Below are 22,196 nucleotides of genomic sequence, written 5' to 3'. Positions count from 1 at the left end.
GCTTGTCCCTGCTGGAGGGAGAAGAGGGAAGAAATGACAATAAAGGGGGATTCAATTCTGCTCTGTTTAGATTTGACTTTGTAGTCTGACATGTTATCAAGATGATTTGCTATCTGCCTTTATTGATTCAGTAGGAATTTTGCTGGTGATTCTTAGCTGTTTCAGCTGCTGTAAAAAGCCTTAACCCTTGTTGTGTGCTGTAGACAGGAATGCTGGATGGTGTGTTGAAATTTTTTGTCAGGTACATCAGAATATTTCTGTTTCGCTGGTACCACATACTCTTGGCTTATGGATTTTAACCAGTATATTTCAACGTTGAAGCCCAGCACTTCTGTTGACATACAGAAAGTCATAAGTTTGGTTAAACAAAAGCAAGAATATATGGGGATATAAAAAAGTCAGTGTAGAAACTTTCAAAGATGGCTCATCTCACTGCAGCCTTTTCAGCACCCTGTAGGAGGGCCAGGGAAGACATAAACTGGGTTTAGGTGAACCTGTTTTCCACCTTATTTAATGTTGCAAAGAAGTAGAGCGGGCTTAGCAGGCCCTGTCAAAACATCTGTACAGTAGCTGGAAGAAAACTTTTTCTTAAAACTTGGTGATTTTTACCTTTTTTGGATCTATTTTTATCTTCCTGGTAGATGGCAGCCTTTTAAGAGCAGTCATTTATATTGGATTTTACATGTTGTACCTGCTTCCTAGCAGACATGTGATAAAACTAACGTTAGGTTTCGGGAAGAAGGATATTAATTTGATTGCTCCCTGGACTATTTTTTTGTAATCAGAAGTCTCCACAGAGGTAGAGCCGAAGTAAAACTAGAGTGATAAAGCTTCTGGACTACTTTGGATCCAAGATAAATACACCATACTAGAGAAATAAAAAATGGACCTGGGTCTGAGGATAGATGCTGTGGAGTAACAAGGTGTGTCCTCTCAAAAAAAAAAAAGTCTCAAGAGATAACTTCAGAGAATTGTAGCTAGGAATAACAAGAACTTAGTTGTTTATCCTGCATAATGATCCACTTGTCTAGAGAAGTTTAAAATAAAATTGAATTTAAAAAATACATCTATACTGGGTCTAACTAGTGATTGTTCTTGTTGACAACCTTATCTCTAGCTCTGGCCAATAACATATACTAGTGAGAAAACATACAAGAAAGGATAAGTTTAATTCCTGGCAATCAGTGGGCTGGAACACTTGAGCCAAAAATTGCAACAGGATTATCATGCTTCATAGACCTCTTTCTCTGCACAGACTTGTCTTTTAAATGCATATATACACCTGAAATTAATGACATCCTGAGTCAGTGACTGCAGAATGTGGTGTTTGTTTTAACCTCTCCTCCCAGATAATGTCATGTACTTCTGTTACTCTGCTGCTCCACAGTATGGGAATATCAATAGATATCTCCATGAAGCTACTATATAAATGTTTCATGTTCCTTCCTTATTATTCATGCCATTTTATTTCCCCTGAGCTAAAATTCTGAAAGAGCTATCCACATTTGACTCCAAGATTTTTTTTAATTTTTTTTTTCCAGTGGTGATACAGAGTTTAGGGTTTGTCTCTGAGCATATGCACTGAGTGGCCTAACACTTCATATACAGTCATTGCACTTGCAATGAGCTCTCCTGCCAGCTCATTTCCTTGGTAGTGTTCTTGAATTGTTCTGCAGCTGTTTATAGTCATTTTAATTGCAACTACCAAGAACTTTTTATTGTTCAGTAATGACCTGGAAGAGGAGGTGGACTGCTTGGCTGCCAGCACAGACATTTATACTGCTACAGTCACAAACTCACTTAAAAATTGAATAAAATAAGTCTATTGAATGAATGGACTTTAGCAGTTATTAATCTAAGAGATCTGCCATATTTGATTAAGAACTGTGCCTGTAAAGAAAGCAAAGAACCTCATCAAATACTTCAGAAATTCAGTTACTGTATTAATACCCTGACCCATGTTCACATAATCTTTGATTTCTTCAAAAGATGATAATTTTTTTCTGTGGCATGGCTTTTTTCCACAAAAGTTGTGTCTGTGGTTTACTAATTTTGTTATTTATTACTAGCTTCTATTCAACACGGAAGTCAGATTGAGTGGTCTGCAATTCTTTAGCTCCCCAGGGCCCTTTGGTAAAAATTGGTTTTGTGTTTTCCTCCTCCGTTTGTTTGATAACAAGGCTGGAATCAGCAATAGTTATACACTACAATTGTTTGTCTATTTATGTTGCATTTTTTGGGAAATACTGGGTTTATTAAGTGAAAAAAAAGTCAATAGGCTATTAATGGCAGAAAACAGAGAATTCCAGTAGAAGCTATCAGGCAGATTATCTGTGATCTCCGAATTACGAAGTCCCTAAGCTTTAGGTAGCTGAAGATAGGAATAGGGAATATAGTGGAAAGTATCACTGTGCACTTGCCCTAGTTTTGATCTCTTCTCTGGTTATGTGGTCACTGCTGAGAGTTCAATGGAAATCCTTAATTTAGCTCTCCTGCTTCTGAAGTGGTGTCTTTTCATTTTGATCATGTATCAGCCCAACAGACTTTGTGGCAAGCATCCTACTTCTGGTGTTTGAAAGAGATATTTGAATAGCAGCTTTTACACTTCAGTAAGCTATTTCTCAAACTTGGGTTTGGGGTTTTTGTTTGGGGTTTTTTGTGGGTTTTGTTTTTTTTTTAATCTCTTCTTATTTACGTGCACTTGGCCTGAATTAGTGCTCGTTTCTGTTTCCCTAGTGTGGACACCACCCTGTCCATTTAAAGAATGTATGTCTTACTGCTAACAGCATCTGGGGTTTTTTTTGATTAAAAACCAGATGTCTTTCCCTTCTTCATAGTTTCCTTTTTTAAAAGGAGGTGTCTCCTACCTGTGTCTTCTGTCCTGTCAGATGCTCTGATTCTTCCATACCCGTCACAGGTGCTGTCTGAGTCTTTCTTGGGCAGCCAGTACTTCTGTGTGGTTCTGTCCTTATGCTAGACAATCCCTGGCACATTTAAGCTCCAATGAACTGATTCTGATTTATTTTAGCAGAAGGCAGTCCTTCATGGATAAAGTTAATCAGTTCCAAAAATTTCACCCATTGCTAATGAATTCCAGGTCATAGTTTCCTGGATGCTGGTTCTTGAAGGTGGGCAAGAATTTGTCTTTGTCAGTCCTCAGGAACCACTATTAAGCACCAGGACCTTGTAAATATTGGTGAGTGTGACCTCACAATGACATCACAAGCTTCCTCAGTGCCCTCTGGTGTGATCCATCCAAATCCCATGGGCTCGTGCTGTATTTATCCCATTTGCTGTAATATGTCCACTTAAGTGGTCCCTGACTCACCTCTGTGGTAGATATTTCTTCCCTTCTGCAGAGTATGCCCCTTGGCTTGGGGACCTGGGAGGTGTGAGAGCAAACCTTGCAAGTAAAGACTGAAGGAAATTATATGTTGAGTGTCTTAGTCTTTTCTGTGTCCTTTGACAATAAATTGCATCTCTTTTATCAGTTTAGTCTTCCTTTAGCCTACAAGCTCTTATCACCCTTCCTATCTTATAGATTTCAGCTCCATAAAGCTTTGCCTTTAATTCTCTCTGCATGGGCTCAGGCAATATTTCTGAACTCCTCCTAGGTAGCCAGTCCATGCATCTACCTTCCCTGTTCTTCCTTCTGGAGTTCTTGGTGCAACCAGGTAGGTTGTCTTCCATGCATCTTTGACTGACTGCATGTGGCAATGGACAGTTCCTGTGTTTTGGGGAGGTTGTCCTGGAAGATGCCATTCCCGAGTCCTTTTTGACGAAGTTGTAGCACTTGAAATCATTAACTTCTTATGACAGATATTAGGAAACACGTAAATAATGTGTGAAAGAACCAAAAGGGAAATAAAACTGCCTAATGGACAAAACCATTGATGACTACATGTGTAGAGCTCTGAGAAGAGGCTGTTTGGTGTATGGCTCACTGGAGCTGCACCTGGTTATACAAGACCAAAGCAGTGTGAGTTGTTAAAAAAAATCTGTATTCAGTATTTCTAAAAAATACGTATCTATGATGCATTATTGCAGTAGTCTCTTTTTATACTTTTAACTAAGAATCAATGCAGGTTTTGCTTTATGAAGTTACTTTCACAGTAGAACACTCCAAATCGTCATCTGCCATTTCTGTTCCTGTATTTTGCTGCATTTGGGTTGTGCTTAGTGCACTGTAGACTGAGACTGAAGTCAAGTAGCATTCTCTTAAAGTGTATTTTAAGTGATGCACTGTGAAACCCCCTATCTTTCCTATTAACAAACTTGCAATACTGTAGAGCCCTTAAGCCAGAGATGTTTGTAGTGCTGATCAGATTTCATGCCAGGGTAATTAACGGTGTTGGCTGTAAGAAAGGATCAGAGCTCAACATGCTTTGCTCAGCCTTGATGTGCTGTTGTTGTCCAACCCATGGAAGAGTTACTTACAAATTATTCTTACTGACCCAGAAGACTTTAGTCTTATTACTCTATTTAAACTAGATTATTTTATTTTTTTTTGACAGCTTCTTTCAAAAAATGTCTCAGGAATTTTATCCTGAATAGTTTAACTGGGAGAGGAAACATCATTAATGTTTATGGCATGAGACAAATTAATCTCTTGCTGGATTTTTTTTCAGTATGACAATAGATAGCTGCTGTCTGCTCGCCAGTGTGAGCCAGAATTTCAACTGTATCACCCACACATATCTGTCAGTGTGATCATGGCAGAATAAATATTTTTAAGTGTTTTTTCCTTCTGTGGATTATCCAGTTTGAGTTTTCCTTTTTAAGGACATCATTGCTGTTACAGGGCATACCCTCTGGGCCATACAAATTTGTACTTGAATAATTGGATCTGTTGCCATGGGTCACCTTTTGACTTCAAACAGAACTGGCAATAAGCTTTTATTGAAAAACCTGAAAAAAATAACTCTTCCTTGCTTGAGTACAATGCTGCTTGTATTTTTGGACAATTGTTTTTGCATCTCATTTTATAAAACAAAAGTGAATGAGGATTGGCTTGTTTTTAAAAATTGTACATGTAGGTTTGAAGGGTGCTTGTTTTATTATTCAATTACTTTTAGTAAAAAAAGAGGAGGGAATTCTTGCCAAAAATAAAGACTTCTAACTTTACTAAGATACACACATGCAGAGCTGTGTGGTAGTAAGGCAGAGCTGTTAGGAAAGATATTTTTCCTATCATAGTTTGATGGTGACAGCTTGGACCCTTTGTATGGTCCAAGTACTATTAAAAATGTTGAATTGTGTAGAAAATTGGACTAGAGTCAAAAAATACCAAAATCTTTAGTTGTAACTAATTACTCAGGATATGAAATAAGGCAGATAAGTCTTGGCTGCTCATTTGAAATGGACAGTCTTATTAGTCTGGGCAAAGAACATGAATTTAATATGTTCTCTTACACTGAGTAGTTACTTGTCCAGTCAATCTTGTTGTAGCTAAGAAGATTGAATAGAAACACTCTGGAGTAAAGCCTGCTTTCTTCAGGAATGTGATTAGTTCCTTTAATTGTAGCACTGACCAAATTACATATTTTATACTGTTGTAAGAAAAAGGATTTCAGTAATTATTCTTGATATCTATGTCATTGGAAGTGGAGCATTAGGGACTTTGTTTCATTTCACATGGTACCTTGGGAAAATCTTTTATTCAAGTGCCACATAGTACACTGGAACTGTTCTATAACGAAGAAAACTAATTTTATAGTGTGCACATAAATCTTTGTGCACCTCAGTGAGAGCTGGGATTGAGAATCAGGTGAATTATAATGGTCACACTAAATCAAGAAGGCTTTCCACTGCAGATTATCAGCTGCTTTACTGCTGGTAAGAGTCCTGGAGGGGAAAAGAATGCATTTAAATTGTAATTAGCCACAGATTGTGAGAGCATCTCCTTGTGGTCAGGAAAGATTTGAATTCCGAGCATTAAAGCAAAACCCAGCATTTTCTGTTAACATTTCAGGTCCCAGTAGTGAAAACTACAGAGAAAATGGATCCTTCATCTCTTTAGTGTTGGCTGCTAGCATTTCAAATGTTAAGTTTTGAGGGAGAAATAATTCACCCAAAGAGTACAGAGAAGCTGACAGAGGCACCAGGTGTGTTATCTGTAGCTGGATTTACTTACTTCTTTATGTGTGCATTTGAAAAGAGATGACCAAGTTCTGAACATGACCTCTTACTCAAAAAAAATGTACAGCACAGCACCTGGAGTGTATTTAAATTCTGTCTTAAACCTTGACTTCAGTGGAGGGGCAGTCTGAGCAATTTCCTGCAGCTGTTTGTGTAACTCTTCAGGTGCTGACTTGCAGCATAGGAATTCTGGGGCAGATGGAGGAAACATTCTGTCAAATGAGTTGTAATCTGAATGTGAGACTAAAATTAAATAGACTTCTTACGCTCTGTCTTGCTCCTGTTAACCAGAACATACTCTGCTAGAGCATTCAAATAAGTGTGTGTGCCTGATACAAGCTATAATGCAGTCCAGCTAAGCATGGGCAGGAACTTCAAGGCTTAATATCTGATGAGCAAGGCATGGTGGAAATACAGTATTTCTGTGGGACTGAGCTCACTGCCTCAAGCTTCTTTCTAGTCGCTTGACTATTACATTAGGTAAAGCCTGTCAATGTTTGATAAACCCAAAGTTATGCACAGCCTGGACTGTTTGAAGCAAATATATCAAGCCATAACTTCCTCGACTGGTGCTCACTCAATGGAGAAATAACAAGAATTGCCATATGGTGGCTGCTTAATTCTGAAGATGCAGCGCTCGCCACCTCAAGGGGGAGAGGGTAGTGCATCCCATCCAAACTGCTTTTGTGCTGCTGGCCCACAGCACTGCCCTGCCCTGGTCCTGAGGAAGCCATTTGCCCCCTCTACTCCCTGTGACATGCACAATGTGACACCGGACTGCAGAAGCCCTAGAGACCTGGGAGGACTTCACCGCTTCAAACCAAAACAGGAAAGAAGAGGGCTTTGGCTTCATCTCCCTGTATGGGAGCTTCCCCTTCCCTGGGAAAGGCAATTTATTTTAGCTACCTAGCTGCCCTAGCTTTCCTGCCCTGTGATGTTTATTGATTCAACTTTTTCAGAATTGGATAAGTGATAATACGGGCAAGAATCTTGTGATTAAAAAAAAAATGTAAAGGCTATTCCTTTAATTCTCCTGTTATCCCTAGTGTTGGGTCCTTGTGCAAACCTCGCCCTGAATTTGGATTGTGATGCTTTCAGAAGTATGGTAGATGTATCTTGTTCTCCCAAGGGCATTAATGATACAATGTAGTCACATAGCCTTGCAGATTACTTCAGGAATGGAAATGGATAAAGCCTGTAGCTACTGTAAAAATAGAAAATGCTGTTTCAACGTAGGTTTAAGCTGTTTGGTAGTGTATAATAGAGGTTTTCCTGCTGTCTGCTAAAGGGAAAAAGAAAACAACTTAGCTGATCAATTTGTCCTTCTTAGGTTGGCTGTTCACTTCTCTTCCAGAACCCCTGTTTTGTAAGTCAGCTACTGTAATCTTATGTTGATGTTGATAGTGCATAAAAAATAAGGCTTCATAGGTAACAAATCTAGTATTAACATTAGATTTACTAAATTGTATATTAAAAAAAAAAATGCCCAGTTTTGTAATCTACTTCTGTTTATTCTGTCTACTCTAGACTTAGTAGCCAGTCTCAGCTATGACCTTGTTGATGTCAGCCATACACATGAGCAAACAGTTGATGGTGTTTTGTGAAAAAAAAAAAAATTCTCATCCATTTTCCTAGGGGTTAGATTCAATTTACTGCAGTAGTCATAATAAATTGATGATTTAAAATAAGGAGCAGCCCTAAATTTAATATTGAAAGTTTGTAAACACCATGCTATCATCTGAAGGACTGTCTCCTTGTAACAAAAGAACAGGACTTACTGGAAAAGAAAGGTACAAATGAAAATAGAGCTCCTAACTTATTTCTGGGCTTTGCTAGTGCTGGACCCTCTCAAATAATGAGAAAAATGCATGCACTATAAAGCTATTATAATAGATGATAATACAACTGTGAGCTTCATACCACTTTAAACATGAAATAAAATTCAAAATACAATTTATGAACAATTTTATATTAATGGAGAAGAGAGATTCTAGTTTTTGTTTAACCGTCAGTTTCGGTTTCAGGATAAATACTAAATTGAGACCTTCAGCTTTGTACTGGTTCAGGTCCCTCATCTTGCAACAGCTGATTAGCTTGTTAGGAACTTCTTGGGAGCTGGCTGTTAGAGTGCTTACAGGAATGCGATGGCAGCTGCCTTCTCTCTTAGAGGAATCAGTGCTGCTACATTTTGGTCTGAGCATACAAGTACAGTGCTTAAAATCCAGAGGGTACTGATGTGTCCTTGGTAAATGTAGGTGCAAGATAGTTGACCTGGGGAAACTAATATCAAATAAGAGTGTCACAATATGCAGCCGTAAGACCTCTTACTTTTTCTAGAGCTTAGATGCTGGTATGCTGGGTGAGTTAGAGATTCAGGATGACATGAGAAGCACTTCTGTTGGCTCAAGGTCCTAAATTGCCCTCTTAAGTATCTTTCTGTCGAGGTGCAATCCTTTTTCAGTTCTCACATTTTTGTTTGGTGGCTGGATTACTCTTCCAGGAGAAGGAGACTCCAGTCTTGGCTCTTTTTAGCCTGAGAAAATTCGAGTCTGTGTCTGCATCTTCAGCAGTTACTAACAGGGAGTCTGTACGGTCATCCCATCCTTGGACCATGTACCCATGATCACGACTGTGGGGCCCCAGGACATCTGTAAGAGCAAGCCAATGAACAGAGTCCAAAACTGTAAGAGCAGAAATTTCCTCAAGCCAAGGAGCACTTTAGCCCAGGTGCCCAGCTTGTTGTCCAGAGGGATCCCCCATAAAAGAGCTCCTTTCTGATGTGGCTGGTGCACAGCTTTATGACTGAGGGATAAATGGATCCTGACATGACACAGGCTCCCACAGTGCTATTCCTCTTGGGGGGGTGGAGAGGGAGTAGAACTAATTCACATTCCAAGTATGCAGGCTAATAGTCAGAAGAAACATTACTCACCCTGTTCCTCAGTTAGATCACTACTGTGCCTTTTGAAAGGTTTCGTCTTGCTCCAGTGATGAGTCACTTCTGGTTTTGCTCAATAATGCTGGTGCTGATTTGGGAATGCTAAGTTTTTATTCATGGACTGATCCAAAGGTGTTGTTTCCTTTCACTCATGAGTACCTCAAGGAAAGGGGAAACAGAGCTGCTCTTTCTTCCCTGCAGCACTGCCCAGATAAGGTGTTGCCAGCCCTTCACAGATCTGTGCACGCCTGTTACTCTTGCCCATACAGTAACTCTTTACAGGATTCAGGAAAAGTGATGTGACCTATCTAAAGGCAAAACTTGCTTGAGGATGCTACCCTGTTATTCCTGCAAATCTGCTGCAATGTGCCGTCCTCTCAGCTATACCAATAAGAATTCAAAATATTTTTTTAAGTGACTTTGTTAACTAGCTTGGTGCATGGTGTATTGCCACAGCTGGCCTGCAGGCTACACCTGAATGGGCACTGTGCTGGTATGTGGGCAGGACTGCACCCAGCGGATGAAGCTAGAGGCTGAAACATATTTAAATCCTCTTTGTCATAGACCCTTTTATACTTTGAATCTGCTCATGCTAGTTTTCAATAGCTTGCAGCTTTTGCCTGAACATTGACCCTCTCTTTTAAAACTAAAGCAAGTTCCTGGAAATTCAGGCATATTATTTTCCTTTTTTTGGTGCCTAAAACCTGGAGGGAAAACAGTACTCTAAAATTTAGCACCAAACACAAGGAAAATGCATTTATGATTTCTTGGTATGTGGTTTGCCCACCACTGGATGTCAGTGCTGCTCCACTGAGGAAAGGCTCTTCCCTGCTTCCTTCCCTGTAGACGTGAAGGAAATGAGAGCTGAGGCTCCTGACTTTTGTTGCTCAGATCCCTGAGCAACCATCACATTTATTGGGAAAAAATTACCACAGAGATTAAAAAATGTATTAATTGCACATATCTGAAACAACTACTATATTTCAAACCTCTAGTTTTCAGTGTAAGATGAGAGAGAAGATTGTGCATAGGAGTTACTGCAGTCTATCAGAGCTTATGGGCTTGATGATTCAAACTATGGACTGTCTAATGAGTGAAATAAAGTCTCTGGAAAAAAACTAAAAGCATGGTCTTACTAGAGATATAAATTTAGTGCTTCACTGCTTGCAAATGGCACATTTAGCAACACATGATTTTTCAACTTTAAAAAGTAAAGCGTGTTGACAGATTTGAAGAGATTAAGTCAGATGTATAGCAAAAAGCCTTTCTAGACCTTTGGGTTTATGTTTTAAAAATTTATTAAATACAGATCAAAAATTACTTAAGTGTTATAAATTGCTCACAGATGTATTGTTAAATTCAGGAGTTTGTACTTGGTTCAGCTTTTTAAAATTACATAAAGCTACATACTGTCATTCATTCTTATGCTCTTCACCATTTTGTTGCTAAATATGACTAACCTATACTGCAGGAAGTGGAAGAAATAAGCAACCAAAAGATTTGAGTTCTTTTTCAGTGTTTGCTTTGCTTTTGCCCTTGAAGGCAGTCTGCAACTGTGGTCTTTTTATTTGGAGAGCAAAACAGTTTCCTGGCTAAACTGCTGAAGGTGCAGGTCAGGGGCACAGTGCATCACATACTGCCTTCTCCTTTGAGGCAAAAGGTGCTATTCTACTACCTCTTAAACAGAACTCTTGAACAACATTCAGCTGCTATGCTGTTTTTTTGAATGTATGACACCTCGCTTTCCTCTATTTTAACATAACGGTATCACCAAAATTAATATATATGCGTAAAGCAACACAGTTCTGTTATAAATCTGTTATTAAACATATTAAATATTCCTTTTACACACCCCACTTAACACACCTAGGTAGGATATCAATTTTATCTCTGCAAATGGCTAACTAAGTTGTTGACAGTTTAAATGCTTGTGCTACAAATGGTAGCACTGCGTTCTGTAATCAGCTGGAATCTTTGAGAATGATCTGTGTAAGGAAGGCATCTGTGGCCTGAACCTTTTAAACAGCCAGTCTAGCACTTGTATGTTGGTAATTTGTAACTATGATTAGCTGCATCTACTTCAGGTGTAAAAACAATTGAGCTGGAGGACTTTAGTCAGTAAGTTGTACTTTTAGTGATCGTGCTATTTCAGACGTTGCTTACAGCTCACCTAAGAAAAGAAATACCTTATTAGATACCATTTTGTTGTAGTTTGTTTTGATTCTGTAATTTTCTTTTCCCACAGGACCAAAATTAATAGCATGTTTCTACCAAATGTCTTTCATTTTCTGTGAGGTGAGAAATAAATATTTATGCTGTTCCCTGACAATAAGTGAAATGTGTCCTTCTTCACCAAAGACACACTCTTTAAATACCTGTAGATCTGTTGAGTTCTTTCCATGTGTAACTGAAGTAGTTTCAAAAACTCTGGGGATTTCTGATGATTAAGGCCATTCTTTTCAAACACAGGAATGTTTCTGTGCACTTAAGCTTCTTATTGTATATAGAGAACTATAACTATGGAAGTTTGTGCATCTGTAAGTTTAAAAGTTTTTATCTGTCACTATTAATTTCTTAATACATGATAGATGTCTTTGAAAAGTCAGACTTTCTCTGTTAAAGACTTTACTTGCTGAAAGATGAAAAAAGGAAGGATTTTGCTCATTGAAATCAAAAGTGCTATATCTGTGTGTTTGGTGATAGGAATTGAATTATTATAGTTGGAAAAGAGGCTAGTGATCAGCTGGGGAAGCTTCCAGTTAAGGAAATACATGGACTGATTGTAATTAGGGAGACTGTGAACAGTCTTACTTTGGGATGCAGTTGGGGAAATGAACATTATAGTTGCAAATTAAATCCATTGTTTATAAATGTGATTAATAGGTATCAGAAAATGTGGACTGAAATACTCATATTGCTTGTTTTCTAAAAAATTTTTAACCCCTCAGGAAAAAATACCCTAGTCCAGGTCCACAGAGAAATAGAAATGCAAAATGTTTTAAATGAATACAGTTTCATGGCACACCAAGCTAGAACCCATTGATACAGATACTTCAATTGAAAAAGTTTAATAGAGATGAACATAGGCAATAGTTACGTTTCCTATGTCACTCTTTCTGACATTGGGTAGTCTTGATGCAATTGTGATCTGTCATGTTGGCTACTAGAAAGATGTATATTATAGCCAGACGCATACTGAATTGAACCTGTTGCTTGAATTCCCATTTAATGCATTTGTAGAGTTAGAAACTGTTAACTTTGATCAAAATGTGTGTTCTTTGTTATTGTGATAGTGTTTTTGTCAAATTTTATTTAGACATTACACTTTCAAATGATTTATGAATTCTTGTCTTTTTCTAAAATTTGGCAGCACTTCAGTGTTCAGTTTCTCACTTTATTCCTTTGAGTTTTCTGCAGTATTTTTGTCTGGTTTCTTCTCTCTTGTCTTGTGTGTTTTTTATCCATGTGTTTTCATATCTTTCAAGAAAGGAGCCCACTGAAATTGGACCAGATTTGAAACTTGTGTTTGGCAGTCTTTTTTTTTTTTAATTTTTGTTTGTATTTTGTTTAAAAGAGAAATGTATGATTGCAAAAATTTAGCCAAAGCTGTTAACTTCCTGCATATGGTGAAACACATGACTTAGCATTTTGAGTAAGGGAATGGAGGGCTGAATGGATTTTGTAAGGTTGGGGTTTTTTTATAGTTAAAGTTAAAAGTTTAACCATGGATAATGAATAGTAAAAATCACATTTTCTCTGCCATGGGATTACATGTTTCCCATGAGTAACTATGCTTTTCTGATGGTTTTTGCAAAAGGAAATAGTTTTATGCAGAGCAGATGACATGAGCTTTTCATGTGCTGCTGCTGTACTTCTAGCAAGTTTACTTACTATGTTTAAATTTATTTTATTGTGAAAGAGCAGAAATTAATGAGTTTTGCCTTGCCACAACGATGTAACTTTGCTAATTATTTAGTTTCTGCATGTGGACTGTATAAAGCAAACAGAAATATTTTATAGAGTCTTTCTACTGGGTAAATATGATTTTAAGAACCTTAGGAAGAAACAGCACTTCCTTATTGTGTACATGATGCAGTTGGTGAGCCAAATATGCAGCCCATCCTGAAGTGTGATGTTTTGAAGAGGACACTCATCACAGCTGCAGTCTGGGTCTTTTCTTCCACTGTTCTTTACTGGCTGCACAAGCAGCAAAGTGGTGGTGGTGGTGACAGGGGTCTCTTGGTGGGGTCTGTGCAATACCAGCCACCTACACAGGAGGAAACATGTAAATGTTGAGGCAGAAGTCATCGTTTACCAGCTGCATCGCACCTCTTTCAGGAGGAAAAAAGGCTCTAGGTGGGAAGGAAGTTGCTCTTTGGGCCTCATACCTCTGTAATGCACTTAAGCTGTATTACCTCTTAAATCCTCTTCCTCTTAAATTTGAAGGATAGCCATGACTGAAGATGTCATTTGCACAAAGGTGTTGTTAAGCAGTTCTGTAATCACATTGTGAAAACTAATAAAATCAAATCTTTTTACAGATGCAAATACTGGCACTATGACGATAACCTGCTCACCTCCAGCGTTGTCATTGTCTTCCATAATGAAGGATGGTCCACGCTCATGAGGACAGTCCACAGTGTCATTAAGAGAACACCAAGGAAATACTTGGCAGAAATTGTGCTGATTGATGATTTTAGCAACAAAGGTATATTTAGAATATTAACACACTACTTGTAGAAAAGGAAACTTTTATTTTCTTAAAATAGTTTTCTTTTGATTTATTGCCTGCCATGTTGACTCTGGAAGGAAAGTAGGTTGCTTCTTCACAGTCCTTTGAGTTTTCAGTGAAGGGAAAGCTCTTCCAATGAACTGCTCTTGTAAAGGTGGCAATCCTTTGTATTCATTGTTTGAAATACAGGATTTGTAGCAAGTTCTCTGCCACAGTTGTTGAGTAGTATATAGAAGAAAGCTGGGATACCTGGTACCCCTCATAGCTCTTGTGAAAGCAAGTAGTTTGAACAGTATCAAAGGCATTTGAGCTAAGCCTATTAGGAATAACTAAGGCTTTCTTTATTCCATATAGGAATTTAGATGTCTCTTTTTTGCTTTGTTTTTAACTGTAATTAAAAGGTATCTAAGGATATCAAATTATCTGATTCATTTTCAATATGCTTTTAGATTCTGACATCCTTTTTAAATTAAACATTATATTTAGGAAAGGAACTTATAAGAACTTAAGTATGTTTTAATTTCTGCCTTTCTTTGAGTCCTACATATCAACAAAAGTCCAGAGATTTTCTTCATCCTTTGTGATTTACATTCTAGTCTTGGTTTTATAGTCAGGATGCAGGTACTTATATGTGATTTGTATAAATATAAATGTAAACTGATTTTTTTTTCCTTTAATGGTGATAACTTCAGTGTTAATGCAACTCAAGGCTGAATACAGAGAAGAACTGAAAATGGTATCCTAGAGATATAAGTTGACTGATATAGAGGAAATCTGACTGATTTTAAACTTTAAACAAATTTCAAAAAGAGTGCATCAGAGCTGCACAGTCTGTAGGATTTTATTGCAGCATAATTCTTGAATAGAAGTCAAAGAGAAAAAGGGTAGACCCATAAATAAAATCATAATTTTGAATGTGTGGAGTAACAGTCTCTTCTAGACAATGATGATGACTTTAGGAGCACAGGCAAGTTTGGTCAGCAGCACAGGATACCCTCCTCTTTGTTTTTATAATAGCTGAATTGTGCAGCGGCATAGAAAACAGATGACTGTTCTGAAACTCTTGTTTTTATTAAGTGATCTGGGCTTCTCCCAGTTCCAGCCTTGTGGGAGTTGTTTTCTGTGGGTATATCCACTATAAATTTTAAAACTGAACTCATCACATAGCTGAGTTTACCTTTTTTTGAGTATAAGTCACTATTAAAAATAGTTATTTTGTGTCAATTCTCACATTGTACCTGTAGATAGGTAGATATCATTTTCTGTTTGTTTTAACAGGAGAGGAAACGTTCCCTGTATTGTAAACTTGACTGTGTTTAGCTTAGTCTAATAAAGATTCTGAATGCTAAATTATAGTCTCTTGTATCCTGTAACAACTGTTGAGAATTTGGCTTAGATATATGCACATGCTATAAAATAAAAACATCTTCTCTCGTAAGGAATATAATTTTAATAATTCAGTCAGCAGACATATACTGTGTTTTGCTTTTCAGCTGGTATCACAGCTTTCCTTCAGAGCTATTCAAGGACTGAGCTGTATAAAGTAACTATGACACTGACTGTCTCTAGAAAACTTAACAGATTTTTTACTAATGATAGGGCTCAGTATTTGGGTTTCACGTGAGTTGTAGCTGACTCTGCAATGTATATGTAGTTCATGGAATGAGTTTGTCTGGCATAACAACTCATACTAGTTTTCCAATAGATGATGTTTGTTAAATAAAAGCAGTATTTTTTAAGAATTTATTTTGAAATATAGAACTTTCTAGCTTTCTGCTCACGAATGAATGGTTAGCAGATATAGCTAGCCTGGACCTAACATCCAGTAGACCTTTGCCTCTATATTTGCCACACTTCAATTTCCCAAGTAACTTTCTTGAATCAGAAAATTCAATACAGAAAGCTCAAGGTGCAGTTTTCCCAGGTATGAGTGACTGGAAGACAAGCACAGGCTGGAATTGCTCTGAACACCTTGCTGCAACTGCACTATTTAACTATAATAATTCTTCAAACTGCTTTAGGCTACTACTTGGTAAATATAATTAACTTAATTTCAATAATTCAAATTGTGTTCTAGATGAAAAATGGCCAAGAGGGTAGAATCTCACTCCACTTCTTTCTCCCCAGAGAGAAGGATGAACTAGTATGGGCTGCAAAGCATGCCAAGCTGCCTGAAGACATCTCCAGTTGTTAGGAGAACTGTAAAACACAAACTTTCTTAATCACAGCAGAGCTGCTGGCAGCTTTTTGCTTTTCCAGCCAGAAGAAAAGCCATGCTGATAGCACAGATACAAGATTTTCTCTTTCCCCACCTACTTTCAGGCTGCACACTTCATATCTGCCTTTCCACTCAGCAAAGACCATCTTATGCTCTTGGAGCCCAGTGTTGGACTGGGTAGATGTTTGCTCACACTCAGTGTGACTGTCCTTATTTCTTAGCTGCTGCCTTCTCCAGCAATATAAAATTAAAATGGAACATAGTGGTTGCAAACACTTCTAAAGACTGTCTCATAAAAACCCCTACCTGTTCTTCCTTTTGAGAAATCCTCTTTCATCAGAAGGGAGTTGCAGCTGCATAGAAGCTTATATATGTTATGCCTTACAGGGAGGAACAGTTACAATGCTTGGAAAATGTTCTTTGCATTATAATTCTTTGTATAAAATCAGTTGGGAGCAGTCTTTTTGCTGAATGACACTTTTTCCTTAATCTCTTCTGCAAACAGTGGGATTTGACTGTGGAGAACTGTGCAGAGATATGTGCTGAATTCTACTCTGGCGTTTTTTCCTTTGTCAGAGCACAAAGGGAACAGTAACAAGAAGATGATACCTAGCTAAGTAAATGATGCTATCTCCATTTTCAATGGAGACCTCTGTATTAGAGTCAGAAGTGTTGCAGCAGTGTCAGTGAGGCCACACTGTTGCACATGGGGTTTTTTTCCCAGTTTTTCTTGTGTTTCTTCATAGAAACAGTTTGTTGTTCTGTGAGTGTTAGCTGTGTGAAGGAAACAGCTGTTATGGAAGGGCAAAGAGAATTCATAAAACAGTATTTTCTAAGGCTCCCTACAATTACGGTTGTGTATTATGTCTTCAACCACTTTTTACCTATTTGGGTACCAGCTTGCTTTCTTTCTGGAGCATAGAGGTCAATATCTCAGCTGGTGCAGCTTTTGTAGTCTGTGCATCTGTAAAGAGTGACTGTGAGGTCAGTACCAGTGTTCCTAATAGCATTTAAAGGCTTTGTCTACCTTTTGTGTTTACTTATTTTTTCTTTATTGCTATCTGTATTTCCCACTGATGCAACATCCTGTGAGATAACCAGAAGGGAAGTAATGAGAGTAGACAGGTAACAGTATTTTTATTAACCTGTTTAATGGTGCTTGCCATGGGGAAACTGAAGCACTGATCAGTGTTTGTGTTAGAGCTGACAGCCCCACATTAGTTGTATTACAGTTCAGGGTAGTCAAAGGCAGCTGCTTTAGGGAGGACTTCTGATACCATTTTTCTAGTTCTCAAACTAATGTCCATGAGTCACGGGGAAAAAACCTGCTTTCCTCCTCCTCCTCCCCGCTTCTAATCTGCAATGCCTAAGATCCTTTGGAGAAACTATGTGTTTTTAAAAGACACTGATTCATGCTTTAATCATGCGGTCAAACGTGAGAGAGGAACTCAAACAGGGGAAGGCCAGATTGGTGGTTATAATATTTTGAAAGATAAAATATACATTTTTGAACAAAAAACAGATTTCTGTAAGGCTGTTGACAGATGTCATAAATACATATTCTAGGTGAACAAAATTTAATGCTGGCTAAACAGTATTTTTATCTTTAAAAGTATTGGGATTTTATACACTGCTGTCATGCAGGCTTTGTAGTATGGGAAGGAGGAAAAATTCAGGTTTCCTATGGGAAATAGCACTTGCTGCTAACCCTGGCATGGTTTCAGATAATGGACTGCACAGTCCTGAGGCTTGTACTGTAGAAAAGCTTTACACAATCAATATGACAGGTTTTTACAGCTCCCTGTGAGCCTAACATAGTTGAACATTTGATAACTAAAACATTTGGCTTCATAGGCAGGAGAGCTGGAAATAACTTAAGGTTTTAAATCTTTAAAACATTCCTGACAGTCCTTCTGTAACACATACTTGGAATTTGCAGCATAAATAATGGTGTGGTATAAAGATTCTCTTCGTACCACTTCAGTATGACCTCAAAACTCTATTGATTTTATCCTATAAAAATTTATATCACAGCTATCATATCATATATTCTCTATTTATTACATGGTATGTTATTCTATTCAGCATATGTGATAAAATTGTTCTTTCTATAGTTTGACATTTGTGTATCCTTGAGGTTTTCCTAATGCACCAGGATTTACAAAAGTATTGTAAATGTGTGTGGGAAGAGAATACATAAAACTCAGTTGAGAAAACTTATTCTTTTATAAAGATGGAGAGGAAGGATAATAAGCGTATCAAAAGATAGTGATTTCAGAAGATTGTTCTTTGATAAAATTGCTGAATTTTCAATTTTGGAAGCTTTACTTAAAAAAACCCACCATTTCCACTACAATTATATGTACCTTTTGTTTAAACTAGAATAAAATATAAATATAAAATATAAACTAGAATAAAATATAAAATACACTGAAACTAAGTTGCAGAAGTCTCTGGACTTCATCGTTTTCATTCAGTTTGCAAGAAATGTTGCTATTGAAGTAACCTGATGGCCTGTTGCAGTTGAAAGGGACATCCTTCTTCTTCCACCTCCACATGTCCCCTCTCCTGATTAGATCAGCACAGGCATCTATCAGCCACTTGAAGCTGATGCAAACCAGTGCATGGATGCCTCAGCTGTAGCTAAAGTGGCTTATTTTGTTTACTGACTGAGAGAAACTGAAGCTGTAGGCAATTCTTTTGAGCCTTGAAACAAAAATTTTGAACAAAAATAGATTTTAAATGAACACCAGTAGCTAAATCAGCATAGCCTCAAACAGGAGGTGCTTGATTATCAGCCCTGCTGCCTTCATGAGTTTTCTCAACAGAATCATCTGGGCAACACTAGGATCCTTTTTTCACATTGTGTGATAGGAATGTGGTTTCCAGAGTAGTCTGGCAAAGACCAATATGCAAATACAAATCCGAAGCCATTTAAGCATAGCTCATCTTGATCATTATGTGGTTACTTATCCCTTTACTGACAAAGGTCCCATTTCCACTTCTGACCCTCCAATTATTCTTATTAATTTCATTAGAAGACTAGCGGAAGACCTCCCCAGGAGGGAACAGGTCTGTATGAGGAAGGGCAATAATCTGAGCATGGTGGGTTCCTGCCTCAGGTTTCTAGATTTAATAGACTGACACAAAATTTTATGAGGCAGAAAGTGAAGGAAAAGTTTAACTGAGAAGTGGTGCCTTCAACTGTACATGTGACATTATCTGATGAGCAAAGTCTGTGTGCTAAAATGTAGAAACTTCTCTGCCCACTTGGAATATAGATGAAAACCTGTGAGCTACTATGTCATATACTGAAGTGATTGGGAATTGTCGACCCAGCTCCCTGTGGTGTGACCAACTACTTCAGATGCTTTTTCTTCCGATGTGCTAGAGATAAACCTCTGTGCCATGAGGTCAAAAGTCTTGATCTCCTCAGTTTTAGTGTTTGTGAGTGGTTGAAATAAAGGTTCTTGTAAAGGTCTGTAGATATTTTGGGGTTGTATTAAAAGTACAAAACTGTTTATTATTAAAACTCACCAAAATAATTTTTTTCTTTGTTATTTGATAGCTCACTTACAGGAGAGGCTGGATGACTATATTAAGCAGTGGAATGGCCTTGTAAAGGTATTTCGAAATGAGAGGAGAGAAGGTTTGATCCAAGCTAGAAGTATTGGAGCCCAGAAGGCTAAACTTGGGCAGGTAGGAGCCAGTTCACACACAAGTTTGTCTTTTTTATCTTTTTTGGGGGGAGAGGTTTTGGTCGTTCCAATAGATATGTGGAAATGTAGTACTATATTATTATATTATTGATACTGTTTTAATAATAGATCAGTTTTACTCAATCTTCATTTTCATGTTTATATGTCTGTATCTCAATGTAAGTAAGCATAATTAAATCACTGCAATCTTGTATACAGAAATATTTTTTTTTTTCTTTTGAAGGTTTTGGTTTACCTTGATGCCCATTGTGAGGTGGGAATTAATTGGTATGCACCACTTATAGCTCCTATATCTAAGGACAGGTAATGTTCTACCATTATTTCCAGTGTCTGACCTTTTAGGGAAAAAAAGGCACAGTAACAATCTTCACTTTTTAAACTATAGTCAATATGTTTTATATCTATATCAAACTATATAAATATTTTCTGTATGATGATTACATTATCCCACAGCATAAAAGATACATAAGGAGGAAGGAAAATAGTCGGGCAAGTTAATCTCTAGATAGTTTGTTTTAATAGGCATACTGAATATTTTGCATAGTGTAGATTACGTGTAAGACAACTCTTGTTTTTTACAACGATCTGAGGCACCGTTATAAAATGTTCTGTTATAGCTGAATAAGGAGCCTGACTAAACAAAATAACTAAACAAAAACCTGATTTTTGGTAGAGGAAAAGTAGCAATAAATGTTTTGATTTAATGGGGATTTAAAGCCTCTGTGATCTCAAGAGTTTTATAACTTTCTCATCTTTGGTCTTGATATATGGCCTTATTTGTTCACTCTGAAGTACTTTGGAGTGTTGTTTGTAGCAAAGCGAGGTCAGAGCTTGAGCCTGTCTCTACCACAAGCCCAGGCACTTGCTAGGAGTTTCTGGTTGAAGTGCCTGCATTGTGAGAGGGAGATCTGTGAGCGGTGACAGAAGAGAGAGATGTCTGGGGGTTTCATTTCTTCCAACTGTTAAAATGATGTTGTTGCTGTGTGCCACCACAGTCTTAGCTTGTGTAGTCAAGGGTATATGTGTTTAGGAAACCATGTTTAAACTCTTTAATACCATGAAATAGCTGCTTAATCCTAAAAACTATTTGTTAACCTGTTGTGCTTCCAGAATTCACTTGAAGAATTGGGTTTTGTGTGTTTTAAAGGCTGTAACTCAACTTCAAGACTATATTTGGGTCAAGACACTAGAGAGAAGATGGAAATGCTTGTGGGCTTCCATTGAGTGTGTTACTGTTTGACACAAGAAAGGCTGGTGAGATCAGGCAGCTTTAGAGGCATTCTCCAGCATTGCCCACGGAGGTGGAGGTTACACATGGTGCCAGAGGGCACTGCTTGGCAGCCTTCTTCCAAGCCTTGGGTGCAGCATGCTGCTGCTGCTGCTGCTGCTGCCTCAAAGAGGAGCATGGTGTTAACATTTCTTTTTCCACCACTCTTTTCTCTCATAAGATTTCACTTAAAAACATGGAAGTGCTTCAAGTTTGGTCACTAGGAAACTCATTTAGAAAATGTGGGGAGATAACGTCTTTTCCTTGGTGAATATCATATATGATCAATCACAATGAGGATTGTATTGCAAATCAAACAGTAAAAATTCTACTGAAGACTGCTGCTAGGAGAGCACTAGTGATGTTTTTTTATCCTGAGAGGCTGTATTTTCAGGGCAGTTGTATAGGACAGAATGATGAATATCTGTGTTAACGCTAGTAAAAGCCAAGAATTTATCCTACTTGTTGACAGCTAAGATCTAATATGAATAGAAATTGCAGGAAATAATAATACTATGAGGACCCTAGCCCTCTGAGGACTCCTCTGTTGACTCCAGCAGTGCTTTATTAGAACACCAATGTCAAGAAGTACACATAACAGAAAAAGTACTGATAAACAAATCGATATATTTGCATCTCAGACCTTTTTTTGTTTTCAGAACCTCTTAATCCAGCATAAAGAAAAAACTATATCTTTTTTTTCTAATGATGCTTCATTTTTTTAATATGTTTACAAGTGACTTTTTATATACACTGCTCTATAAGTTTGTTTAATGGTGTAAATTTCAGATTAGAGAGATTGCTCTTCTGAAATTGTATTTTGCTCTTTCTTTCCCTTCTATAAATGTTTCAGAACTACATGTACTGTACCTCTAATAGATTACATAGATGGGAATGATTATTCCATTGAGCCACAACAAGGTGGGGATGAAGATGGTTTTGCCAGAGGGGCCTGGGACTGGAGTTTGCTATGGAAACGAATTCCGTTAAACCACAAGGAAAAGTCCAAACGAAAGCATAAAACTGAGCCTTATCGGTAAAGAGAGCTGTTTACATACTGTGAATCATTATGAATAATTTTCTAAACCCTTTCGTTTTTCCCTCCACCCCTGTTTCCCCATGAACTACGGTCGGTGCACGTGTGCCGTGCGGGTCCTTGCACATACCTGCATCTTCCCTGCCAC

At 37.8% G+C, this 22,196-nt stretch overlaps 1 protein-coding gene across 5 annotated transcripts in view; it reads left to right on the top strand.

Annotated features, from left to right (window-relative positions):
• The window catches only part of GALNT7 (polypeptide N-acetylgalactosaminyltransferase 7), an 82,846-nt gene that overhangs the window by 40,403 nt on the left and 20,247 nt on the right, over positions 1-22,196 (top strand). For 4 of the 5 annotated variants that reach the window (XR_003526445.1, XM_027636002.1, XM_027636003.1 and 1 more), the window contains 3 exons: positions 13,618-13,784; positions 19,595-19,725; positions 19,969-20,048. Coding sequence is in view for 4 of the 5 variants with exons in the window: in XM_027636002.1 (XP_027491803.1) it covers positions 13,618-13,784; positions 19,595-19,725; positions 19,969-20,048 (378 nt within the window). In the remaining variant the exon portion in view is untranslated. Of the gene's footprint in view, positions 1-13,617; positions 13,785-19,594; positions 19,726-19,968; positions 20,049-21,865; positions 22,049-22,196 lie in introns of all 5 variants that reach the window. The other variant, XM_027636001.1, reaches the window with a different exon arrangement.

The sequence above is a fragment of the Corapipo altera genome, unplaced genomic scaffold (assembly GCF_003945725.1).
Source record: "Corapipo altera isolate COAL_440 unplaced genomic scaffold, ASM394572v1 22b, whole genome shotgun sequence".
Lineage (NCBI taxonomy): Eukaryota > Metazoa > Chordata > Aves > Passeriformes > Pipridae > Corapipo > Corapipo altera.
The sequence above is the reverse complement of the archived record's forward strand: the minus strand, read 5'-3'. Positions and strand labels throughout refer to the sequence as shown.